General features: G+C 46.3%; 1 protein-coding gene across 1 annotated transcript in view; it reads left to right on the forward strand.

Annotated features, from left to right (window-relative positions):
• NUDT4 (nudix hydrolase 4) overlaps positions 1 to 26,215 on the forward strand; it is a 52,321-nt gene extending 26,106 nt beyond the window's left edge. Inside the window, exons 2-5 of the mRNA XM_075344802.1 lie at positions 4,785 to 4,895; positions 11,662 to 11,706; positions 21,493 to 21,577; positions 23,115 to 26,215. Coding sequence (XP_075200917.1) covers positions 4,785 to 4,895; positions 11,662 to 11,706; positions 21,493 to 21,577; positions 23,115 to 23,317 — 444 coding nt within the window. The 3' untranslated portion in view covers positions 23,318 to 26,215. The remainder of the gene's footprint in view (positions 1 to 4,784; positions 4,896 to 11,661; positions 11,707 to 21,492; positions 21,578 to 23,114) is intronic.
• Positions 26,216 to 27,971: the final 1,756 nt, after the last annotated feature.

The raw sequence follows: 27,971 nt of genomic DNA on the forward strand, positions 1-27,971 counted from the left end.
AAGCCGCAGGCCTGTGTGAGCTATTAACCTCTTCCTACCCATCCCTGTGTTGTTATATTGTGTGTATTTTGAAAGTAATAAAATACGTATTTATTACATATTCCCTATGTAAATGAGCAGGGGCTGTAGCCCCATGGGCGTTTGCATGTATTCCGTGGTATCATGCCCCTGTGGGTGTGATACCATGGATTTACATGAGCGACGGCATGTCTGCTCCACTTCAGAATCCCACGCATGCGCGCTTACTATTCTCGCCACCTTCTCATCCTCGTGTTTACTTGCTGTCTTCAGACGCGCACTGCACATGTTCAGAAGACTCCTGCGGTTCCGGTCATGCACAGTGCGCGTCTGAACCCGGCAAGTAAAACACCAGGATGAGAAGGTGGCGAGAATGTTAAGCGCGCATGCGCGGGATTCTGAAGGAACAGACATGACGTCGCTCATGTAAATCCATGGTATCACACGCACAGGGCAATGCGACATGCCCCTGCTTATTTACATAGGGAATATGTAAGTAATAAAACATATTTTATTACTTTCATATTACACATTATAACACAGGGATGGGTAGGAAGGGGTTACTAGCTCACACAGGCTCCTGCTTGTAGGTTATAATGCTTTTTTGACCTGACAGGTTCCCTTTAAGGGTACTTTCCCATTTTTGCTGTTGTCTTCCCGCAGTGAGTGATATCTGCGGTGGTATTTAATGCTGCGGCTATTATATGGGGGAGCCGTACACTTCACCTTTGTATTACAAAGCATTACATTTGCTCTGGTCTCAGCTCTTCGGCTCTTGTGAATTTGCCCCTACAGGTATTTTTTTGCATAGAATATCTTGTGCACAGTGATGGCACTGCTGCATTTTCATTACATGGGATCATACCTCTACAATTCGCCTGAGCAACAAATAAAAACTGCGTGTCGCCATGTGAGATGTGTACAGCATTTTCACTCGCCTTTTATCAAACTCCTGAATAGCTATTTTTCTTAATAAAAGGTAACATGTCACCACTAAGAAGCTATTTACTTGCAGACATTGTGGTAATCTGCATTTAAATAGTGCTTCAATCAGGTTAGACAGGTTATTGGAAGCATGACTATAGGGAGAAATGGAGTTGTATTGTCCTGCAGCTGGTCACTTTCAGTCATTGGAGCCCAGCAGTGCTGTAATGAAGGCCCTGCACCTTGATTGACAGCCTGCTTGGGGGGGAGGTGTGTGTGTCAATCAATCAAATTGCAGGCAGAGTGATCACTGTGCATTAGCTGTATAGTGAGGAGGGACTGTATCAGCCCACCACACCACCCTGATAACGAGATGTCATTGGCCACGGTGAATATAAATTCATTACATTCCTGTAATCTTATGTCCAGTAATGGTCATGTCACACACAACGACAGCGACGACGACGTTGCTGCTAAGTCACCATTTTCTGTGACGTAGCAGTGACGTCGTCGTTGTGTGTGACATCCAGCAACAACCTGGCCCCTTGCTGTGAGGGTCGCTGGTTGTTGCTGAATGTCCTGGACCATTTTTTGGTTATTGCTCTCCCGCTGTGAAGCACACATCGCTGTGTGTGACAGCGACAGAGCAACAACTGAATGTGCAGGGAGACTGCTTCTGCGGACGCTGGTAACCAAGTTAAATATCGGGTAACCGAGCAAAGGCTGCTTGGTTACCCGATATTTACCTTCGTTACCAGCGTCCGCCGCTCTCAGGCTGCCAGTGGCGGCTCCCTGCACACGTAGCCAGAGTACACATCAGGTAAATAAGCAAAGCGGTTTGCTTATTAACCCGATGTGTACTCTGGCTAAGAGTGCAGGGAGCCAGCGCTAAGCAGTGTGTGCTGGTAACCAAGGTAAATATCTGGTAACCAGCGAAGCATTTTGCTTGTTTACCTGATATTTACCTTATTTACCAAGTGCAGCAATCGCTTCCACGCGTCGCTGGGGGCTGGTCACTGGTGAGATCTGCCTGTTTGACAGCTCACCAGCGACCATGTAACGACGCAGCAGCAATCGTGATAAGGTCAGGTCGTCGTCGTGATCGCTGCTGCGTCGCTTCGTGTGACCCTAGCTTAAGTCTGCTGATTATCACTACATCTGGAGATGAATAGAATGCAGTTAATAAATTCCCTTTACAGTCACAGTACCCTATAGGTTCTTCAGAAATGTTTGTCTTTGCGAATGCTTGCATTCACTAAAACAGAATACTGGAGCATCTTCCTTGGAACTGTGTCTTGGTGTTCATTATTCCTGAACGAAACGTAGGACTAGATAACTGACTGTGACCATTTATGTGAAAAAAGGACAGTATAGTTGTGTAGGGACTAATAATACTGCCTGCAGTGTCACCTATATAATGTATATAGACTGCTGTATGTACATTTTATATAGGTGACACTGCAACTGTTGTATATACATTACATACTGTGAGTGCTGGCTCTATCACCTATAGAATGTATATATACTGTAGACTTGCTGTACGTGCATTATATAGGTGATACTGCGACTGCTTTTTGTTGATGAAATAGATGAGTCACTGGTCAGCTATATAATGTACATACAGCAGTCGCAGTATCTCCTATATAATGCATATAGACTGCTGAGGCTTCGACTGCTGTATGTACATTACATAGGTGATAGGTGATACTGTGACTGCTGTATGTAACATTAGGTGATACTGCCAGCAGTCCACAGTACCACCTATCACCTAATGTTACATACAGCAGTCACAGTATCACCTATGTAATGTATATAGACTGCTGAGGCTTCGACTGTGTACATTACATAGGTGAATAGCCAGCAGTCACTATCACCTGTGTAATGTATTGTACATACATCATTATCACCTCTATAATGTACATACAGCAGTCTTTATACGTTAAATTATTTTCATTTTAACAGATGAAAATAGGCAATAGAGATGGGAACATGTACATTTTTCCTGTAGTCTAAGGCCCTGTGCACACTTTAGTTTTTGCTGTTTTTTTTGGTGCAGTTTGTTGCCCTAAACTGCATGCATTGCCTTCTGCGCAAAGTCTGAGAATTTTGAAGTGCTGTGCGCACATTGCTTCTTTTTTAACCAGCAATTTTGGGTGCAGCATGGCACTAATTTTTACGTTTTTCGCTGCGTTTTTCCATTGAATGTAGTGAAAAAAACCACATGGGCAAAAACGCATGTTTTTGATGCGTTTTTCTGCCAGAGGGTGCGTGTTTTGCTGAAGAAACTACTATAGTGTGCGCACAGCCTAATAATGATTCTGCACGCAGATAATAATCTAAGAAAAACAAAACTTCAGCACTGTGGTTGTTCAATGATGAAATGACTTGTGCACACAGTGTATGCCCACTGAGGTCACTAAAGCGGCCACATGTAATGTTTGCTTTTGGTTAGTATTTTGGCAACCGTCTCTTATGAGGTTGTAATGAAAAGCATAGGGTTATAAAAGGGCTAAGGACACACTTGGACGTGGTGGCAACGGAGGTTTAAGTGATCGCCAGTCGGTGGTTGCTTAATGGTCTGTTTACACAAGCTGACAATTGCTAATACAATAGTTTTGTGCTCGTAGAGTATTATGTTCTCGGGAGCCCATCTGTTTATACAAGACAATGTGCTGTCGAGTGCTTGTTTTTTTTGTTTTTTTTTTTGGTGTATGCTTGCTTAAACCTAATTTGCACCTGAGAAAGTAGTGTTGTGCTTGATCTTCAAGCGTTATCCAGACACAGGCCTCTAATAGTGTTCCTATAAATGTTTGTTCCCCTATTTTCGGGTCATGTAAATGGGCCTTTACTGCAGAGTGACTTTGGCATACTCCTGTGCGCGAAACAAAAAGGATTTTTTTTTAGCTCGCCCGAATGAATGTCCTTGGTTCCTCAGCTCGGGACGGTGCAAGGAGGTGGGCTCCGTGTTCAGGAGTGAGTAACAGGGTGGAAGGAATACGATCCAGCAGCACGTCCAGATAAATAATGTGCATTTGTATATATTGTGTCCCATTTGACTGTTATATGTCTAAGACTAAGGGCCACTAAGGTCTGAAACACCTAAGATGTTTTTTAATTACCCCCTGGATGTTCATCTGACCTATGTGGTTTTTAGTTTTTTTCTGAAATAAAGTGGAATTTTATTTATCAGGATGTGCTGCTGGATCGTATTCCTTCCACCCTGTTGATACTCCTGTGCTCGTTGGTGGCCAGATAGCAGTGACTATATCAGAGTAGCAAGTGTTTGACTGTGGCACGAAATCCTGCCAGATGTAGCCTGAACAGTCGCACTCAAACGGTTCAAAATTGTGATGTAGATCGCGAACAATCCAACACAAAGATCTGGATCCCCAGTGAGAGCCACTAAATTCTCTAAACGGCTCTTTTCCCCGCTGAAACCCCGCCCACTCAACAATCTAATTGGTCCCTTGTAAGTGGGCAGGGTTTCATTGGCAGGTACTATAATCTTAATATGTGGTCACCTGGGGTGACCACATGTTTAATAGGGAGCCAAGAACGATCTGAATGAGCCGGCTCTTTTTGGTGAGCGGAGCCATGGGAACCGCATCACCAAAAAGAGCCGGACTGCCCATCACTAGTTCACAAACTCCTAAAATCACTAGTGCATGGTCAAATGAAAAAGCAGGTGACACTCCGTTCCCAGAGCTGCCATTCTGTTTGAGGGTGAAAGTCCTCTTCATCCAAAACGTACAATATTTGCCGTGAGGGGTAGGGTGAACAAATCTGTGTTTTTCTGCATGAATGAGGATTTACAATGTTGCAATATGTTGACAATCTTCCAGATCCTCTTGGTCAGCAGCAGTCGTTATCCTGATCAATGGATTGTACCAGGCGGAGGAATGGAGCCAGAGGAGGAGCCCGGTGGAGCCGCAGTGAGAGAAGTGTACGAAGAGGTATTATAAAAAGCTTTGCCTTATCTTTGCAATGCGCTTTATTGATTGGGGTGTTGTGAAACCATGTGTTTGTGCTCACATGATATTTTACATTTCCTTAGCCATGAAAGATGATAAAAAAAAGCTAGTATTGTCCATACCAAGTTTATGACCCATAACCACAATAATAAATGGAGAAGCCTTACAGCAGCAATAGAGATCAAGGTTTTTTGTTTTATTTTCTTAGTGCTTTATACTGCTTCCGCCACAAGGATGACCTTGATCACATTGCTTTTTTTTTTTGTAACCTTGCACTGTTTAGAATTGGATAAGCATATACTCAATTGCTGATAAATCAGTTGCCCATTAACTTAAGAAAAGGCAGCATGTCTGGTTACCATCAGATGCATTAAATCAAGAGCTTTTTAAAAGATTTTTCTCCTAAAAGGGTACCGGTCACCAGGTTTTTCACCTATAAGCTGCCTCCTCCAGTGAGCCCTTATATACAGCTTTCCAGAATACTGTATATAAGAGCCCAGTCTGCTCTGTATAATATAAAAACACCTTTATTATACTCACCTAGGGGGGTGGTCCGATCTGATCGGTGTCACTGCTCTCCGTCTGGCGCCTCCTCTCTTCTTGCAATCACCGTCGTCCTGTAATGCGCAAGAAAAAAAAAATAAAAGACTGTCCACACATGCGTGCTATGATTACAGTACTTTGATCTGGCCTCAGCCAGGCAAATCAAAGTGTGCGTACGCAGGAGCACAATGGAGGCCTACCTGTGAATGACGCTGGACACATCATCCACACGGGGCTGAGCAGGAGGGCTGTCATCGCACAAGATGGGGGAGGCCGCCAACCCTCATGGACCTATAGACTTGAATGGCAGAGTGCCATCTGATTCTCAAAGGCAAATCGTGCATGCTGTGTTTTTATTTCCTCTGACCAAAGCAGACACGTGCACTTCCTCATTGAATAACATTGGTCCTAGACCAATCCTATGTTTTAACTGAAAATAGTCGTCCGCACGAGCCCTTAATGTTGCCTATAATGTGTACAATTCATTTGAAAAATAAATTCAAATCTTAAAAAAAAGATTAAAGAAAAGTAAATAGCTAAAATAATGTGGTTACTTATATATGCACACCCTTAAACTATTAAACTATTCAACTATTATTTTTTTTTAAATAGCCTTGGAATTCATGGCAGCATTAAGTTTTTAAGTAAACGTTTAAGAGCAAGGCACATCCAGAATTGAAGATCTATGCCCACTCTTCCTTGCAATAACGCTCTAAATCTACCAGAATGTGAGGACCTCTCCTGTGTACAACCCTCTTCAGGTCACCTACAGATTTTCACTTCCATTCAGGTCTTGTCTCTGGTTGGACCATTCCAAGACCTTGATCTGTTTTTAGGGAAGCCATTCTTTTGTTGAGTTGCAGGTATCATTGGGGGGGGTCATTGTCGTGTTAAAAGGCGAAAGTTCTCTTCAGCTTTTTAGCTGAGGCCTAACTGATTTGTTGTAAAATTGACTGAATTTGTAATTATTCATTATTCCCTCCACCTTGAATAAAGCCCCAGTTTCAGCTGCCCAAAATCAGCCCCAAAGCATAAGTCTGCCTCCACTATGCTTCAGTGTGGGTATGTTGTTCTTTTTATGATGCGCAGAGTTGATTGTGCCAAACATATATATTTTTTTATAATTATGGTTATAAAGTTCAACCGTGGCCTCATCAAAACATAGCTGAGCTTTGATGTTTTTTGTGTAACAAAAGGTTTTCTGCCCCACAGCATTGGCATATGAATTTGGGAGATGGTTGTCACATGCAGTACACAACCAGAACTTGTAAGAAATTTCTGCAGCTTCTTTAATGTTGCAGTAGGCCTCTTAGCAGCCTGTCTCTTTTTGAAAGACATCTCCTGTCAGGTAATGTCACTGTTGTCACATTTAACCCCTTCACCCCCGGCCACTAAAACACCCTAATGACCGGGCCATTTTTTGCAATTCTGACCAGTGTCACTTTGACAGGTTATAACTCTGGAACGCTTCAACGGATCCTGGCGATTCTGAGATTGTTTTTTCGTGACATATTGTGCTTCATGTCAGTGGTAAATTTAGGCCGATATTTTTTGCGTTTATTTGTGAAAATGTAGGAAATTTGGCGAAAATTTTGAAATTTTGCAAATTTCAAACTTTGAAAATTTATGCCCATAAATCTGAGAGATATGTCACACAAAATAGTTATTAAATAACATTTCCCACTTGTCTACTTTACATCAGCGCAATTTTCGAACAAATTTTTTTCCGTTAGGAAGTTAGAAGGGGTCAAAGGTCATCAGCAAATTCTCATTTTTCCAACAAAATTTACAAATAATTTTTTTAGGGACCACATCACATTTGAAGTGACTTTGAGAGGCCGAGGTGACAGAAAATACCCAAAAGTGACCCCATTCTAAAACTACACCCCTCAAACTGCTCAAAACCACATCCAATAAGATTATTAACCCTTTAGGTGCTTCACAGGAACCAAAGCAATGTGGAAGGAAAAAATGAAAATTTTACTTTTTAACACAAAAATGTTACTTTAGCCATAAAATTTTCATTTTTACAAGGGAGAAAAGAGAAAGTGCACCCTACAATTTATTGTGCATGTTCTCCTGAGTACGCTGATACCCCCATATGTGGTAAAAATCAATTGTTTGGGCGCACGGCAGAGCTCGGAAGGGAAGGAGCGCCATTTGAATTTTTGAACGCAAAATTAGCTGCACGTCATTAGCGGACGCCATGTCGGGTTTGAAGACCCCCTGAGGTGCCTAAACAATGGAGCTCCCCCATAAGTGACCCCATTTTGGAAACTAGAGGCCTCAAATAATTTTTCTAGATGTTTGGTGAGCACTTTGAACCCCTGGGGGCTTCACAAAAGTTTATAGCGTTGAGCCGTGAAAAGAAAAAAATTTGTTTTTACCACAAAACGGTTGCTTCAACTAGGTAGCTTTTTTTTTCACAAGGGTAACAGGAAAAAATGCACCATAAAATGTATTGTGCATTTTCTCCTGAGTACACAGATACCTCATATGTGGTGGAAATCAAATGTTTGGACACACAGCAGTGCTCGGAAGGCAAGGAGCGCCATTTGAATTTTTGAGTGCAAAATTAGCTGCACCTGTTAGCGGACGCCATGTCGGGTTTGAAGACCCCCCTGAGGTGCCTAAACAATGGAGCTCCCCCACAAGTGACCCCATTTTGGAAACTAGAGGCCCTCAAATAATTTTTCTAGATGTTTGGTGAGCACTTTGAACCCCTGGGGGCTTCACAAAAGTTTATAGCGTTGAGCCGTGAAAAGAAAAACATTTTTTTTTTACCACAAAACGGTTGCTTCAACTAGGTAGCTTTTTTTTTCACAAGGGTAACAGGAAAAAATGCACCATAAAATGTATTGTGCATTTTCTCCTGAGTACGCAGATACCTCATATGTGGTGGAAATCAAATGTTTGGACACACAGCAGTGCTCGGAAGGCAAGGAGCGCCATTTGAATTTTTGAGTGCAAAATTAGCTGCACCTGTTAGCGGACGCCATGTCGGGTTTGAAGACCCCCTGAGGTGCCTAAACAATGGAGCTCCCCCACAAGTGACCCCATTTTGGAAACTAGAGGCCTCAAATAATTTTTCTAGATGTTTGGTGAGCACTTTGAACCCCTGGGGGCTTCACAAAAGTTTATAGCGTTGAGCCGTGAAAAGAAAAAAAACAATTTTTTACCACAAAACGGTTGCTTCAACTAGGTAGCTTTTTTTTTCACAAGGGTAACAGGAAAAAATGCACCATAAAATGTATTGTGCATTTTCTCCTGAGTACGCAGATACCTCATATGTGGTGGAAAGTAATTGTTTGGGCGCATGGCGGGGCTAAGAAGAGAAGGAGCGCCATTTGACAGCAAAATTGGTTGGAATCATTAGCGGACGCCATGTCACGTTTGGAGACCCCCTATGGTGCCTAAACAGTGGAGCTCCCCCACAAGTGACACCATTTTGGAAACTAGAGCCCTCAAATATTTTTTCTAGATGTTTGGTGAGCACTTTGAACACCTGGGGGCTTCACAGAAGTTTATAGCGTTGAGCCGTGAAAAGAATTTTTTTTTTTTTACCACAAAACGGTTGCTTCAACTAGGTAGCTTTTTTTTTCACAAGGGTAACAGGAAAAAATGCACCATAAAACGTATTGTGCAATTTCTCCTGAGTACGCAGATACCTCATATGTGGTGGAAAGTAATTGTTTGAGCACATGGCGGGGCTCAGAAGAGAAGGAGCGCCATTTGACTTTTCAAACGCACAGACGCAGTGCACTGATCGGCCGCTGCAGGACGCACGGTCGGATGCGATAAAAAAAAGCGTCGGGGATACGTAAAAAAAAAAGTCACGCCAAAAATTGACCATGGATGCAGATACGTTATGTGCATCCTGATCAGCGCTTGGCGGGACGCACGGACGGATGCGATACAAAAAGCGTCTCAAATACGGAAAAAAGTCACGCAAAAATTGAGCAGGGATGCCGATCCGTTATCTGCATCCCTGATCAGCGCTCGGCGGGACGCACGGACGGATGCGATACAAAAAGCGTCGTGAATACGGAAAAAAAAGTCACGCCAAAAATTGAGCAGGGATGCAGATCCGTTATCTGCATCCCTGATCAGCGCTTGGCGGGACGCACGGACGGATGAGGTGTAAAAATGGACAGGGGATACGGAAAAAAAAAAAAAAAGTTATACTCACAGTACCCACAGGACTAGCAGGAGGATCACTGACCAGAAGAGCTGCAGAGGAACAGATGGCAGAGAGATGGACAGCTTTACAGGAGCAGCAGGCAGATCAGCAGAATGCCCAGGAAGGACCCAGCGATGGACGCAGATGTGATCAGGCCGGTGAAGACAGGTAAGAGGACGTCGGGGGAGAGTCAGAGGGGGAGAGGGGGGGGGGGGGGGGTGAGAGCAGAGGGGGAGGGGGGAGAGCAGAGGGGGAGAGCAGAGGGGGAGGGGGGGAGAGCAGAGGGGGAGGGGGGGGGAGAGCAGAGGGGGAGACCGGAGAGGGAGCTGCAGAAGCAGAATAGAAATAATGGGGGAGGCAGTCAGATCGCGGGGGGAGCGGATCGGGATGTCGGGGGGGGGGGGGGGGGGTGGTTGGGGGGAGCAGATCGCGGGGGGGGCACGGCAGGGGCTATCACGGCAGCGCGCAGGGGCACCACGGGAGCGCGCACGGGCTGCAAAGTGAGCACAGTACTCACTTTGCAGCAGCAGCGGTGGTAGCAGATCGGGATGCCGGGGGGGGCAGATCGGGGCGTAGGGGGGCAGATCGGGGGGGGGGGCACGGGCAGGGGCCTTCACGGGAGCGCGCAGGGGCCTTCACGGGAGCGCGCAGGGAGCGGAATACTTACCATTAGAGCTGCAGCGGCGGAGACATCAGAGGCGGCGGCGGCAGCAGCAGCGGTGGCGTAGGTACCAAAAGTACCAGCCACTCCACGCTGCAGACATGTTGGGGGGAGGGCTCACAGGCCAGCACAGGCCTGGGGAGGACGGCCACCGGCAGATCAGACCGCCCCACTGCACACTGATTGGAGCGATTGCGCGTCATAGCACGATCGCTCCAATCAGTGCTGCAGGGGCTGGGGGCGGCATGTTTGAGGTCCACCTATGATATGCTGCTGCAGCTGCGGCATCTCATAGCTGGATCTCACAGGATCGCACTAATTCGGGCATTATTTTTGCCAAAATTAGTGCGATCGATGTGGTTGGCGGTTCAGATTTGAACAGCCAATCACATCGATCGTCGATAGGGGGTGGCGATGCCGCCCCCCCTGGGGTCAAGCAAAGGTCCCCTGCTGTAAGAAACAGCAGGGGACATCATTTGAAAGCCGTTGCTATGGCCATGGCAATCAAATGAAGTTTAGGCCGTAAAATTACGTCCCTGGTCGTTAAGTCACGTTAAAATAGGACGTAATTTTACGGCCCGCGGTCGTGAAGGGGTTAAGCCACTTCTTAATGGATATTTTCACTTTGTTTCATTGTATATCTAATGCCTTGGAAATTTGTTTTTTGCCTCTCTCCTGACTGTCAAGAGAGTGATCCCTTTACTGTGTTGTAAGCGGTTTATGGACCTTGGCGTTTGCCACCACAAACTAATTTCAGTTTCTCAGTGTTTTTTTTGCCCTTTTTATTTTTTACTTGACAGAAACCTGGTGATTAACAGGGATGTGTGGACTTTTTATATGCACTGTACTTGTGGTCTGTGTGAAAACTGTAAAACTGAGGAAAAAACATTAGCCAAAAAATAAATACATTTAACATAAAAGGATTAGATGTGGAGATTGGCCATACACAATCCTTCTTTCCTCTGACTTCACCTGTCGGAAGGAGACTTTAAGGGTTGGGGGGTCATATATTATTATTTTGAGCACATTCCATGGTTCTGTACATGTAAAAAGGAAGGTTGTGCAGTCTTTCCAGAATTGGTTTGTCGACCTTAAATCTAATGTGTATGGGGACCTTTAGAAAGTCAATGTGAAAGGTTGTCTGGCCCCGTACATTTCTGCATTGGGAGGTGAGTGGTGCTGAGAACGCTACATCTAGGCATGCTGCTTTAATGAATAGGACACCGGTACGTGCAGATGCAGCGTCATCACCACTTCTTGCCTCCCAATGCGGAAGTCAATGGCCGCTCTTATACGAGAGGCAGCTTCTTTACAAAACTACACAAATCTTGCACATTTTTATTTGTAATTTTTTCTTTATACAGGCTGGTGTAAAAGGCAAGTTAGGTAGACTCCTGGGAATATTTGAGGTAAGTGTTCTTTAGTTGTATTTTCTTGCACCTATTTTCCTGAAATTGTAAATATCAGTGATGGTGAAAGGTACACATAACATTCACCCTAGAAATGGTTTCTTCTGCCATTCAGTATCTGAATATGGGCATTATTGGGGTTACTCTGGGAGGGGGTTATGTTGACCATTTATTAGGTTTTATATGCAGATGTTGAAAAGAATGTTGCCCCCTTTATATGGATAGTGGCAGGCTGGTTTCAGTGTTTTGTTGGAGTAACATTCCCAGCTACAGCTTTTCTGCACGGACAGTAGTGAGCAGGCTGCATACGGCGTTATGTAAACTGCTTACACTGCTTTCACATTTCCGTTGTTTGCATCAGTCACAATCCGTTGCCTTGAGGAATTACGGTATCCTGCAAATTATTTTGCAGGAATCCATTTTTTCCCATAGGCTTTGATTAGCGACGGATTGTGACTAATGGCCCTGCGTTGCATCCGCCGCGTGACAGATCAGTCGTTTACTGACTGACCGCTAGGCGGGAGCAACGCAGCATGTAGCGTTTTTTTTGTGTGCCACGGATCGTTTTTTTTACTGTGAGTATGCGCACAGTAAAAAAAAAACCATGATCACTGTAAATTCAGTTCCAGCAGCCGGAATGATCAGCTGATCAGCCGGCGGCCGCCTTTTGTGAAAGATCAGCTGATCGCCAGTGGCCGTCTTTTCTGAATGATCAGCTGATCAGCCACAAAAGGCGGCTGCCGGGCGATCAGCTGATTGTTCACAAAAGCTGGCAACCGGTAAAACAGTGAAAAAAAAAAACAAACAAAAAACGGATCGTTGTTTTGCAGCATCAGTCACATCAGTTGTGCCACTATCTGCAACGCATCCGTTGTGATCTGATTGTGACAGATGCAAAACAACGCAAGTGTGAAAGCGGTCTGAGTGTGGTTTGCTTTCTGTTTTCTTTGTTTACTCTGTACTGCTTGTCCTCGCAGTTGTTTTTTGTCAGTTCCTTCCTGTAATCCTCGATGCTCGTCATAATGGTTGCAGCATGTCCCAAGTTCAATAGGTCATTTCTTTGTCGCTCCATTGGGAGACCCAGACAATTGGGTGTATAGCTATTGCCTCTGGAGGCCACACAAAGTATTACACTTAAAAGTGTAAGGCCCCTCCCCTTCTGGCTATACACCCCCAGTGGGATCACTGGCTCACCAGTTTTGTGCTTTGTGCGAAGGAGGCAACACATCCACGCATAGCTCCACTTTTTAGTCAGCAGCAGCTGCTGACTATGTCGGATGGAAGAAAAGAGGACACATATAGTGTCCCCAGCATGCTCCCTTCTCACCCCACTGTATGTCGGAGGTGTTTGTAAGGTTGAGGTACCCATTGCGGGTACGGCGGCAGGAGCCCACATGCTGATTCCTTCCCCATCCCTTTTTACAGGGCTCTGGGTGAAGTGGGATTTACCGGTCTCCAGGCACTGAGACCGTGCTCCATCTACAGCCCCTGGAGAAGATGCTGGATGGAGCGGAGTACACAGGGACATGGCCCTGCTTCCTCAAGGTACTCTGTGTCCCCGTGCATTTGGCGCTCACACCGCAGCATGCTGGGTGTTGTAGTGCGCCGGGGGACATCAGCGCTGCGGCGCCTGTGCCATGGCCTCATTCAGCTTTGCTGAAGCAGGCTCACTTATGGGAATTGGTCGCGCCGGCCGCTGGGACTGCGGCGCGGCTGGCACTTGTAGTGCGCCGGGGACTTCAGCGCGGCCTGCGCTTTTACGGCGGCCGCGCTGATAACTAGAGTCCCCGGCTTTTGCGGCCTGCTTCCGTTCGTTCCCGCCCCCAGACCTGCCAGTCAGGAGAGGGGCGGGACGCTGGCCACTTCCAGGAATCGGTCGCGCCGGCCGCTGGCAGCGGCGCGGCTGGCACTTGTGGTGCGCCGGGGACTTCAGCGCGGCCCGCGCTTTTACGGCGGCCGCGCTGATAACTAGAGTCCCCGGCTTTTGCGGCCTGCTTCCGTTCGTTCCCGCCCCCAGACCTGCCAGTCAGGAGAGGGGCGGGACGCTGGCCACTTCTATGAATCGGTCGCGCCGGCCGCTGGAACTGCGGCGCGGCTGGCACTTGTGGTGCGCCGGGGACTTCAGCGCGGCCCGCGCTTTTACGGCGGCCGCGCTGTTAACTCGAGTCCCCGGCTTCTGGGCCTAGTCTCCCTTCGTTACCGCCCACAGCCCTGACAGTCAGGGTAGGGGCGTGACGCTGCATAGAGCAGAGCTGAGAGCTGGAGTATGTTTTGCATACTCCACCCCTCTCACTGTGTGCACTGTGAGTCCGGATTCCCGCACTTTCTCAGGCACGCCCACGGCTTCCTTCTCTACAAGGACACCGGCAGCCATTAGTGTCAGTTTCTGTACGATACAGAGACAAGTGTGGAAGACCCTGGCATTCTGATAGTCACACAATCGCTGTAACAGGCGTTAAGCAGCACCTGTGGTGCTAACCCCACTAGTGCAGAAGTGCACTTATAGATATGCTTGTACTATATACATTGCACTGTTTGGTCGCACGTTGTATATACCCTCCTGGATTATGCGGAGGAGTTATCAGCATATTCTCTGTGTAAAACAAAGGTGCAGAACCACATGTTTTTCTATACAGCTGGTACAGCATGTACGGCTATACGGCCGGCAGGTCCATAGACTCCCATTGTATGCACTAATGGCCAGGGGATGAGGACGGTGTCTGCAGTATTTACTGACAGTTTTTCTGAGACTATGGCTATGATACTAGAAGCCTAGCAGTCCGGACATGTCTCTCACAATATGGGCACTGTTGAATCATTGATCCATGGCCCCCCTCAGTGTGAATAACTAACAGCTCCGGGAATGTCACACGCATCCCAAAGTCACGGCTCTGCACGGACGTCAGTCCCAGACAGCCTAAGTGGGCTCGCTATGAGCGGCCTCGGTTTCATCAGGGTCCTAACAGAAGGACTCGCTGTGTAATGAGGCGGAAGTAGCGGCTCAGGATTCTGATCCTGAGACCGCTCTCAATCTGGATACACCTGATTGTGACGCCATAGTAAATAATCTTATAGCGTCCATCTATAGAATGTGGGTTATTTCTCACAGCTCCTCCAGTGGAGGAGTCAGCTTCACGTATTTTTCTGGACCACTCTGCCTTCAGAGAGGCAGTCCAGGAACACCACGCTTATCCAGATATGCGCTTCTCCAAACGGCTTAGGATACACGTTATCCCTGTCCCCTGACTTGGTCAAGGACTGGACCCAATGTCCCGAGCGGCATCCTCCAATCTCCAGGCTTGTAGCTAGATCCATAGTTGCAGTGGGAGATGGAACTGCAAACTCAAAGATGCCACTGACAGACAGATGGATCTCTGGTCGAAAGCCATCTATGAGGCTGTCGGCGCACCGTTGGCTCCGGCATTCTCTCCCTTGGGGCACTCCAAGCTATTTCAGCTTGTCTTACACAGATTGACACGGTTACACGTACATCTGTGCCGCAGGTGGCATCCTTAACCTCTCAAATGTCTGCATTTGTTTCTTACGCGATTCAGGTTGTCCTGGACTCTGCGAACCGTGCGGCGGTAGCCTCCGCTACTCCGTGTTTTTAAGCAGAGCCTGGTCTGCTCGTTAAGTGAATGGAAGGCAGATTCTGCTTCCAAAAAAGGTTGCCTAACCAGTTGCCTTTTTCTGCTGACCGACTGTTTGGTGAGCGTTGGATGTAACCATCAAACAGTCCAGGGGTAAGGATTCATCCTTTACTCAGCCCGGACACAACAAACCCCAACAGAGCAAGAGGCAGTCGGGGTTTTCGGCCTTTTCGAGGCTCGGGCAGGTCCCATTTTTCCTCGTCCAATGTGGACTCAAAAGGATCAGAGGAGCTAAGATTCTTAGCGGGCTCAGTCTCGCCCAAAAAAGCGACAGTCTGAAAACCCGCTTCCAAGGCGGCTTCCTCATGACTTGCGGCCTCGGTCGGTAGCAGGCTCTCCCGCCTTGGCGATATTTAGCTGCCATAGGTCAATGACCATTGAGTGTGAGACATTCTGTCTCACGGGTACAGGATAGAGCTCACTTCTCGTCCTCCAACTCGATTCTTCAGAATTTCTCCACCTCCCGGCCGGGCCGCTGCTCTTCTGCAAACAGGGTGCACTCTATAGGCAGAAAGAGTGATGACCCCCGTTCCTCTTCAGGAACTAGGTCACGGTTTTTACCCCAAATTCTTTGCGGTACCTATAACAACGGGCCGTTCCGTCCCGTTCTGGATCTAAAAATGCTCAGCAAGCTCGTGGACACCAGGCGGTTCCGGATGGAATCCCTCCGCCATGTCATCGCCTCAAGGTCCCAAGGATATTTCCTAGCATCATTAGGCATCAAGGATGCTTATCCACACGTGCCGATTGATCCAGAGCACTAGCGTTTCTACGCTTCGTTATAGGAGACGAACACCCTCTGTTCGTAGCTCTACCTTCCGGCTAGCGACAGTCCAACTGGTCTTCGCCAAGGTCAGGGCAGCAGTAGTCACAGTCCTGCACTCTCAGGGTCACTCTGTGGTCCCGTATTTAGACGATCTACTTGTCAAGGCACTCTCTTAGGAAACATGCCAACACTGCCCGAACGTTGCGCTGGAGACTCTCTAGAGTTTTGGGTGGATCATCAACTTTTTAAAGTCAGATCCGACCCCGACCCTATCGATAACATATCTAGGCATAGAGTTTCTTACTCTCTCAGCGATAGTGAAGCTGCCGCTAGACAAACAGCATTCACTACGGGCTGCAAGCTCTTCTTTAAGAACCAGTCGCACACATTGAGACGCCTCATGCACTTCCTACGTAAGATGGTAGCAATGGAGGCAGTTCCTTTCGCGCAGTTTTACTGCGTCCACTACAATGGGACATTCTCCGCCACTGGGACGAGGAGTCGACGTCCCTCAACAGAGTCGTCGTTCTTTCTCAGGCGGCCAAGGAATCTCTACGGTGGTGGCTTCTTCTCACCTCTTGGTCAAAAAGAAGGTCCTTCCTATCCCCGTCCTGGGCGATAGTTACGACAGACGCGAGTCTCTCAGGGTGGGGAGCAGTTTTTCTCCACTACAGCGCTCAGGGTATGTGGACTCAGCAAGAGTCCACTCTTCAGATCAATGTTCTTGAACACAGAGCAGTGTATCTTGCCCTACAATCCTTCCAACAGCGGCTGGAAAGCAAGCATATCCGACTTCAGTCGGACAGCTCCACAGCGGTGGCATACATCAACCACCAAGGAAGAACGCGCAACCGGCAAGCCTTCCAGGAAGTCCGGCAGGTTCTGATGTGGGTGGAAGACACGGCATCCACCATATCCACAATTCACATCCCAAGTGTGGAAACTAGGAAGCTGACTTCCTAAGTCGCTGAGGTGTGGCCGAAAGAGTATGGTCTCCTCACCCGGACGGGTTTCAGGAGATCTGGCGCCGCTGACAGAGGCCGGACGTCGATCTAATGGCGTCACGGCACAACAACAATGTGCCAGCTTCATGGCACGGTTTCACAATCATCGAGCTCTGGCGGCAAACGCCTTAGTTCAGCATTGGTCGCAGTTCCAGCTACCTTAGGTGCCACCTCTGGCATTGTTGCCCAGAGTACTGCGCTAGATCAAGACCGACTGCGGCCGCGCCATCCTCGTCGCTACAAATTGGCCGAGGATGTTGTGGTACTCGGTTCTGTGGTGCCTCACGGTAGGCTAACCGGGGGCACTACCAGACCAATCAGACTGGCTGTCTCAAGGGCCATTCTTCCATTTGAATTCTACGGCCCTCAACCGGATGGTGTGGCATTGAGTCCTGGAACCTAGTGTCGTCAGGATTACCTCAGGACGTGGTTGCCACCATGAGACAGGCTAGCATACCAACGTCCGCCAAGATTGACCACAGGACGTGGAAGATGTTCTTATCTCGGTGCTCGGCGCAGGGTGTTTCTCCCTGGCCGGTTGCATCGTCTATGTTTCCTTCCTTCCTGCAATCTAGGTAGGAAAATGGGTTGTCGCTCAGTTCCCCTTAGGGACAAGTCTCAGCGCTATCTGTATTTTTTCAGAAACGACGACTTCCTCAGGTACGCACGTTCCTACGGGGTGTTTGTCTTCTCAGCACTCCGTACAAGCGGCCGTTAGAGCCCTGAGATCTGAACAAGGTTCTAATTGCTCTCCAGATGCCGCCTTTCGAGCCTTTGAAGGATGTCTCCCTTCCCGTTTTTCACGGGAAGTGGCCTTCTAGTAACGGTCTCGTCTCTTAGGAGAGTTTCCGAGCTAGCAACGCTCTCATACAAACTCCCTTCCTGGTCCTTCACCAGGACAGGGTAGTTCTGCGTCCGGTTCCGGAATTTCTCCCTAAGGTGGTATCCCATTTTCATATCAATCAGGATATCACCTCACCTTCTTTGTGTCCTCGTCCAGTCCATCAATTTCAGAAAGATTTGCATCTGTTGGTTCTGGTGAGAGCACTCAGGTTCTACTTCCCGCATGGCGCTCCTGCGCCACTCGGATGCACTCTTTGTCCTTGTCGCTGGTCGGCGTAAACAGTCGCAAGCTTCCAGATCCACCCTTGCTCGGGGGCTCGAGGAACCAATTCTTGAAACCTACAGTTCTACTGGGCTTCTGGTTCTCTCAAGGCCGAAGGCCCATTCTACCAGAGCCGTGGGTGCATCCTGGGCATTACGGCACCAGGCTACGGCTCAGCAGGTGTGTCAGGCACCCACCTGGTCGAGTCTACTTACTTTTACCAAGCATTATCAGATGCATACCTACGCTTCGGCAGACGCCAGCCTAGGTAGATAAGTCATTCAGGCGGCGGTTGGCCACCTGTAGGAGAGGGCCGTTTGACGGCCCTATCATGAGGTATTCTTTTACCCACCCAGGGATTGCTTTTGGACATCCCAATTGTCTGGGTCTCCCAATGGAGCGACAAAGAAGGGAATTTTGTTTACTTACCGTAAATTCCTTTTCTTCTAGCTCCAATTGGGAGACCCAGCACCCGCCCTGTTTTCTCGGGGTTTTTCTGTTTTTTCGGGTACACATGTTGTTCATGTGGTATGGTTCAGTTCTCCAATGTTTCCTCGGATTGAATTGGTCTTTAAACCAGTTATTGGCTTTCCTCCTTCTTGCTTTGGCACTAAAACTGGTGAGCCAGTGATCCCACTGGGGGTGTATAGCCAGAAGGGGAGGGGCCTTACACTTTTAAGTGTAATACTTTGTGTGGCCTCCAGAGGCAATAGCTATACACCCAATTGTCTGGGTCTCCCAATTGGAGCTAGAAGAAAAGGAATTTACGGTAAGTAAACAAAATTCCCTTCTCTTTCTCAGTGTCTGCTGATTATTCTGCTGAAATCTGTAACACTGTTGTGTGTTTTTGTAATTTTTGCTAAAAAAAACAAACAAACAAAACTTAATTACTTGCAGCATTGGCATTGTATTCTTGAGTTGGAGCTTGAGCCGCACTCCAGTCCTTAATGATATCACCCTCCTTGTTCACTGCTGCTTCACTGATTTCCCTTTTGGGCTGTGTGCATAGGTAGTTTTGCTGTCATGTGATGTGTTTTTGAGTGCAGTTTTGTGGGCGGGGGGTTCTGTGTTTTTGGTGCAGATTGCACTCATACTAATGAATGGGAAAAATCTGAAGCAAAAACATGCTTTTTTTTTTTTCTGCATTTTTCCATCCAGATATGCAGAAATTTCTGCACCAAATAAATTACGTGTGCACAGTATACACATTGTGTACTGACACAGTATTTGGTTGAAAACATTTCTGCATCATTTCTTCATCTTCTTGGCAGGAAAAACACACTTTTTTGCCGCACGTTTTTAGTGCAGAATTTCCCATAAATCAGCATGGGTGAAATTTGCATGTTAACATACTTCAGGTTATTTTCTGCCCCAAATCTGCAAAGAGAAAATACTCAACGTGCGCACTGCACTTCAGGATTCTCGGTCACTTTGCTGGCATAAGGATTTGCTTAATAGTGCACACGTTGAGCATTTTTTCCTTGGCAGATTAAGGCTATGTGCCCATGTTGCATACTGTCCCTGCAGAAATTTCTGCAGCGATTTGAACAGCACACGTGCGCTTCAAAGCGCTGCAGAAAGAGTCCGTGATGAAAACAAAAAAGCCGATTTCATGTGCTCTGAGTGCAGCCCCTCCCATAGAGCGGGGGATGCATGCAGAGCGCACGAAAGAAGTGACATGTCACTTCTTAAAACGCGCGCTTCGGGCAGCAGCCGAAGCGCAGGACGCATGCAGTTACGCTGCGGTGCAGATCATAGCGTAACTGGATGCAAATACGCAACGTGCGCACATAGCCTTAAGGCAGGAAATAATCTGCACCATGTCAGTGCTCTCAGCATTTTTTCTTGCTTTTTTTTTTTTTCACCCATTGAGTTCAATTGAAAAAGGCAAAGAAAAAACACATGCTTTTGTGCTGCATTTTTTTCTGCCAAGACATGCAGAAATGTTGAAGAAATTTCTGCAAGCCAATTATCAATGTGTGCACATACCCTAATGTGGGCGTCACACGATAGTTCTATCGTGCAATCGCATGGCCGATCGTACCCGCCCCCGTTGTTTGTGCGTCACGGGCAATTAGTTGCCCGTGGCGCACAAAGTCGTTAAATCGCCGTCATACGCACTTACCTGCTGAGCGACGTTGCTGTGGGCGGCGAACATACACATCCTGAAGGGGGAGGGACGTTCGGCGTCACAGCGATGTCACACAGCGGCCGCCCAATAGAAGCGGAGGGGCGGATATGAGCGGGATGTAAACATCCCGCCCACCTCCTTCCTTCAGCATTGCCGGCAGGACGCAGGTAAGCTGTGTTCATCGTTCCCGGGGTGTCACACGGAGCGATGTGTGCTGCCCCAGGAACGATTAACAGGACGTGCGATTTTTAGAAAATGAGCGATGTGTCAACGATGAACGAGATGGTGCGTATTTCTGCTCGTTCATAGCTGTCACACGCTACGATATATCAAGTGATGCCGGATGTGCGTCACTTACGACGTGACCCCGGCGAAATATCACATGATATATCGTCTCATTTGACGCCCGCATAAGGCCCTGTGCGCACACTGCGTTTTTACACACGTTTTTTTTTTGCGTTTTTGCTGCAGAAATTTCTTTAGAAAATGGTTGTAACCTTTCTGCAGACATTCCCCATGGAAAAAAAATAGCTGTGCGCACACTGCGTTTTTTTTCTCAAGAACATTCTTTCTGCAGAATTTCTTGAGAAAAGAATGAAAATGCAAAAGAATGTGCATGTATGACACTTCTTTTTTGCAGTTACCTGCGTTTTTTGCCATAGATAATGGTGAAAAAATGCAGGGACCAACCTGCGGAAAAAATGCGGTAAAAACACATGCGTTTTTTGGTGCGTTATTGGTGCGTTTTTTGAACGCAAGTGCGCTAATCTTTCAAACTCAAGAAATTTCTTGAGAAAAATCCTTTTTCTAGTGTGCACAGGGCCTTATTGTTTCCATAGCTCTCAGCCAATGCTGGTGGGAGCTTGTGGCTTGTAAATCAGGGGGACTCTACGCTCATTTTTTGAGGACTTCTTCCGCCTGACAATGTACATTTGTACTGTCTACTGAAATCAGTGTGTCGCTACCTTACATTTTCCACTTTAGTGAATTTCATTGGTGTTTATAGCTTTACGTTTTAATGTGGCTGTATTTGTGTCCTCCAGTTTATTGCATTATATGTCAGGTAAACATATTAGCACCTGCCTCATGACACTGTTTTTTGTTTTTGTTTTTTCCTCCTCTTTAAGCAGAATCAAGATAGAAAGCATAGGACATATGTGTACATACTCACTGTCACCGAGGTCCTGGAAGACTGGGAGGATTCTGTGAACATAGGTAAGTACCGGTTGCTATTTAATAATGATGATCACCTTTTAATTTTGCATTGTTGTGTTACCCTTTAGTCGTGTCTCCATACACCAAGGTACACTCTGGCGAATACCACACACGCTCACGGCTATATATCATTGCCAAAGGTTTAAGGAATATAGATCCAATCAGATCAGATGGTAAAAAAAACCCAATGAGAATTGTATTTGCCCTCCTGGGTCCAGCACTAACTCCTGCCACTTCTCGGGTGTCTGTGTTTTGGCTGCATCAGTATTATCACAACTACAGCAAACATCACCACTGCAACCAGTCATTAAACTAGGCAGCTCTGCTGTTAATTCCACTGAGCTCAGTGATTGGCTGCAGTGGTGAGACACACGGTATTTGGCTGTAGTGGTGTTGTTACAATCATGGACACTGAAACGGTGCTGGATCAAGAGAAAGCGAATGTGTTCCCTGCTCTTTAATTACTATCTGATTGGTTGTGATTCACTTTCTTAAGTGGAAAACCCCTTTTAATGGGATTCTGTCATTAAAGAGGTGGTTCACTACTCTGCAATAGTGGCCACCTCTCTGGAAAGCTGGTAGGAAAGGCTTTTTCTAAATACCTTGTTCAGCTAATTCTGTCTGTGAGCGACGCTATCTTGGTCAGTTCAACTGGAAGTTGACGTGACATCACCGAGGCTAACCTTAGTCTTCCTGAGTGACAGGACTGTGGGCGGCGTTTCATTGCTCGTCACAGCCCAGCGCCACAGCACAGCTCCTGCGTGCAGCGCTCTGCAGTGATGGAGAGCACGCACGAGATATTGGGCTGTGATTTCACCACAGCCCAGTCACTGAGGAAGACTGGGGCCGGCCTCTGATGTCAGGTCAACTGTAAGTTTAGGAGACATCACTGGATCCCGGGGATCACTTACGGGAATGAGTGAACAGTGATAGTGTTGCTCACAGGCAGGATTGGCTGAACAAGGTATTTACAATTGTGGCCACATTTCTGTAAAACTGATAGGGAAGGCCAATTCTTAAGTACGTAGTGAACCAGCCCTTTAAATTCATCCTGCCTGAAACATAAATCAGTGTTTCACTGCGGATTGACCGGCCTCCATATATGTGTACATAGGAAGAGACATGTCTGTGAACTAGAGTAGGGTGGGAAGAAGCTGGACAGACCGCAGTGGACAGGTCAGGTCTCTCCCTATAGTTATTGGCTCTGCAGCGTTGCAGAGTAAACCGGCTGGCTACAATCATGCAGGCTCTGATTCATTCTTTCAGTAGGTCATCCATATTAGATCGTGTGTGCCCCTGACATCCGGCCCTGAGTTAGGTCCTGTGATCGTCAGCAGTATGTTGCATATGGTGGGGGGGCCATTGACTTCAGTAGAGTTCACTGTAGGGCTCTGTGGTGGGCTGGCTTCATACACTGTATACTGTCATCAGCTGAATAATGTTGCATTCACATGGGTGATTTAGTCTATCTCCTTCCGGCCGACATTACCATGTAGAATAAATTGTCTAACGCTTTGTTTGTTTTCCATGATTGTAGGGAGAAAGAGGGAGTGGTTTAAAGTTGAAGATGCTTTGAAGGTCCTGCAGTGCCACAAGCCAGTTCATGCAGAATACTTGGAAAAACTGAAATTGGGATGCTCCCCAACGAATGGAAATTCTGTAGGCCCACCCTTATCGGACAACACTTCTTTATATGTAACGTCTGCACAGACTTCTGGTTTGCCGTCAACCGTGAGATAAACTCCGTACTTTACAAGGTGACTTGGTGATTCAGTGGGAAGAACGGCCTTTGTGCTCTCATGCGGACATCCTAAAGTTTAGACCTGGATTCTCTTACAAAATGTGCTACCACCATTTTGGATTCTTTTTTTTTTTTTTTAACCATGTAAAATAGCATTCAGCAGATAAGCCATAGGAAGCTTTTTTTTTTTTTTTTTAGATGCCTTACATGGCCACTTTTTCTGGTCTTGTGTTTATCCACACGATTATTAATATGGCTTCAGTGCCGCACTATGGCATTTTTTTTTTCCTACCGCTTTCTGTAAGGGCTTTAACTACCGCTGGATGCGAGAGGGGCCTTTGGTGTACTGTGTGAAAGGTTCAATACCAAATCCTGGCAATCCTATAGATTAAGACTAGTTTAATCTCGATTTGGTGTCTTCAGCTTTAAAGAGGGCTGCTATTACATTACTGGCTACTCCATACTGCAGAAATCTGGCTGTGTATGAGCAGTTTGCTCTGGTTTGTGTAGGGTAAGATGTGACCTTTAAGCCTCTTTTAGGTGCAGATCCATTACAAACCTAGTCTGCCTTTTATATAATGTGGTTATTGCTAAATGTATCCATTTTCAGAAACATGTTTTTTTGTAATCCCTTTTTTTGACTCTTGACTTGCATGTTCTCTGGGGCCTGCAAGCTTTGGTTCTTTTCTGGTCAGTCTCTAACTTAACCATTGACATGTATGAATGTAGAAGTAAGCTAAATACATTTCTTTTGGTGTTTTAGGTCCGGGCTTGGCAAATTCCAAGAGCCGGGTAGCCAAAGCCTATAGAGATTTACAACTGGAGCCTAGCTTATTGAGTTTCTTACTATTGCGGTTTATGGAAGGTTTTCACCTGGCCACTGGCTTTTTACAGGATATTGTCCATCTCCGGCTTATATCTTTGCTTTACTCGCGAGCCACCCGTCACCAGGGCAGCTGGAAGAGCAATAAACTGTTGTCACAAAGTCTAAATTTAAAGAGGATTTGAAAATGGGTGACCATGAAAAAAATAAAACGTGAACTGGTGTGGCTAGTACCTTCCCATGATGAGACCCAGATATGGTACGTTATCCACTAAACATACAGTAGCAGGTATCAATGTCTTACACCAGATCTGAAGGGATTTCTGACATCAGATTTTGCTTATCTTTGGGATAATCTGCCAGACATATATTGATATTGGGCGTGGATTGGCCATTTCTGTTGCTGACTAATGTAGTTTCTGATGACACACAGGGCACGTCTGGAGACATCGTAGGAATGCTATCTGTTGCAATCATAGTCTGACTTTCTACCTTTGCCCATCAGTGTATAGAGCAGGAAGAGCTAAGGATAGAATGTAGCAGGAGAAATGTACAGCCGTATTGCTACAAAACGGATCCAGGAGCCATTGATGCATTAGTCTTGGCTGCCAAAGAAATCGACATTTTGGCCTTTTAATGCACTGGTAGACTGATAATCAGGGACACATTGCTTTTTTTTTTTTTTCCCCCTGCATGCTAACTTCACTTGAAGTAGCAAAAACCAAGCCTTTCTTTTAACCCTTTAGACCTAAGGGTGCCTGCAGTGTTGATGATGATGGACATCTGAATGTGCCTCCGATTGACAGAGACACAGAAGGCGAGCAATTTCTCTCAGGTTTAATACCACCGAGCTGTATATACAATTCTGAACTTTTTGAGATTATATGTCAACATGTATTGATCAGGATGTCTTAAGGAGCGTCCTGTTCAGATCACAGTCTGCCATACTTGTGTTCATTAAGCGTTTGTATGCCGGGGCTATCCTAACTTTCAGTACTCCCATCAGAGGAGAATACCACCTCGCCAGTGAGATTTTGTAAGTCACGGGCTCCTTAAACCCTGCGTTCTGATGACATTGTACATTTGTCATTGGTTTCTTTTCCTGCACACCAGACACTACTTGTATATCTGTGTACAGTATTGTGGCTCCTCTTTTTTTTTCACTGCAGATACAGTGGTTGGCGTCACCATTTTATATGCTGAATTTGTCATTAGCAAGGCACTTCCCTCCTAGTAAGGTAATACCCGACACATGGGGTTCATTTCTCAACACATGTCCCTGGTTGTAATAAAGTATCTGTAGATAAGTTGTAATTTTGCTTCCTGCATTACCATATTCCATGTAAAAAAAAAAAAAAAAATATTTTTTGTAAATAATCAATTCAGTAAATTTTCAGTGAGTGCACAAAGGATTGTTGTAATTTAAGCATTTTGTTACTCAACATTGTTTTTCTTCTACTTTTTTAACACAAACTGTGTAAAATGCTGCTATAAATTAAAATAATTGTGAGTACTGTTACACTCTGTTAAAGAAAGGATGGTGCCACAATTGTTCTGTTAGTACCTGTGCCATATGATTGCCTTTATACTTTTAAGAGTAATGTTTGTACCATGCGTATTTACAGTGATTCATTCATTTTATTTCGATGAAGCTTTTAACCCCTCTCTCTATCCTCCTAGGTCTCTAGATTGCTCATAGGTTTCTTTGTTTTGGAGGGCTGGAGAAAAGATTTGCCGATAAGCTGTCACAATGACACAGCCTTATTAATAACCTGAAAATACGGTCCTCGGCGCCATTGCAGGACATCACAATATATAGAGAACGTGCAAAAGGCTCTGGAGGTTTTTCAGAGATTTTCTCATTGGGTAAAATTGCAAAGTGTTCCTTTGCAATTTACTTATTAAAAATCTTCTCTGTTTTCATGAATGGCCTTTTTCTTTTTTTTTTCTTTTTTTTTTTTTAATTGCGATGTGTCTAGAGGACTGGCCGTCGCTGCAGTCCACAGTCAAGCAGCGATTGATCACCTAGGCTAGGTGCACAGTTCTTTAAAGGCCAGAGTCACACTTGCTAGTAACTCGCGCAAGTCTCGCATCGCATCACCTGGCACGGCCACACAGTCTCCTGACAGGAGCGGGTCGGTTGCATGTATCTCCATGCAGCTGAGATGCTCCCCTCCGGAGAGTGTGCGGCCGTGCCGGGTGATGCGATGCGAGACTCGCGCGAGTTACTAGCAGGTGTGACTCTGGCCAAAGGGTTTGTCCACTACTAGGACAACCACGCCTGCTTCCACATGTTTCCCCCAGGTAAAATAATAAAGCCTATACTCTCCTCCCATACCAGCACCATTCCTACAATGCTGTGGTTAGTGTTCCCGGCAGCCGCACGGCTCACTTCCTATTGACTGCTTATGTGGTCTGAAGGTGGGAAGACTGAAGCTGACGCTGGATTGGACGCAGGGCTTCGCGTTATGTCACTTAAACCCCTGGAACGCAAACCGTGGCACCACTAGAACGGGGCCAGTATGGGATGTTAGTATAGGGGTTTTTTTTATTTTTTACCTGGGGGGAGCAACATGTGGAATCAGAAGAAGTTGTACTAGTAGTGGACAACCCCTTTTAAAAGCCGTGCCCTGAAGCCAAATGGCTTTACATGCCCAGTTTTTTTTTTTGCCACTGTGCTCCTCTGATGAGGCCTAGTGGTTTCCACTTGCACCAACAGTGATACCACACAGTTCAGGCCAATGGCACAATAAACTTGCTTCTGCATCGAACTGTCAGTTAAGTGCACACTGCACTTCTGAAAATTGATGCTACGTTTCCAAGACTCTTGAGCTGAGATTTGAGCCTTCTTAGTGATGGGATGAAATATCATTCACTGATTAATTTGGCTGTTCCCCTATAACAGAACTTCAAGACTCCAAAATCAGCTTACTATGGCATTTTGACATTTCCCTCATAGAGCAGAATTCAAGTGTTGGCCTAGGGCAGTGATGGCGAACCTGTGGCACTCCAGCTGTTGCAAAACTACAATTCCCATCATGCCTGGCCATTCAAAGCAAAAGCTTTGGCTGTAAAGACATGATGGGAATTGTAGTTTTGCAACAGCTGGAGTGCCACAGGTTCGCCATCACTGGCCTAGGGCTATGTGGCAGCTATATAGTCGTGTGACAAGACAAAGTCATGCTCCTACATCACAACTAATAGTAGTGAAATATGGATGAGGTTGGCAAAAATACAGCCATGCAGGTTTTCTGACCGGTAGCCCAGCATTTCCAACCTCAATGCCGTACAACCACAAGTCGCCATAAAGCCCTAGCCAGAGAAATGTAGGATTTATTCCTCTGTTGGTTAGGATATACTGTGATATAACTCGCACACCTCCTCACTGAGCTTCGGGAATCTGCATTTGTTTTTCTAGATTCATAGTTGAATAGTGAATAAGGTTATACTTAAATTCAGGCTGTTTAGGTAATGGGGATTGGGATGGGGGCTATACCACTGAATGTTGTAACCAAAGCTGGCTTCACTTCTGACGATACTTTCCTTGAGGGATACTTGATGGCTCATTTAGGGTACTATCATTCTTAGTGGAGGATATTGCTTATGAACTAGACATTGGTAACCTCTGCTTTGTTAAGTCTAGGTCAACTTTGTCCCTGTGATGTCCTGCCCATGGCCAGATGACTAGAAAATCTAGTGAATTGATGTAATGTTAAATACCACCATGATTTTAGGGCAGCACACCTGTGATGAGTATGGGCAGTGCCATTTTACTTATATAATCCCAGACTACTGTAGATCAAGGATGGAGATGGTAAGTGGGTTGTCCG

This window comes from Anomaloglossus baeobatrachus, chromosome 4 (assembly GCF_048569485.1).
Source record: "Anomaloglossus baeobatrachus isolate aAnoBae1 chromosome 4, aAnoBae1.hap1, whole genome shotgun sequence".
Taxonomy (NCBI): Eukaryota; Metazoa; Chordata; class Amphibia; order Anura; family Aromobatidae; genus Anomaloglossus; species Anomaloglossus baeobatrachus.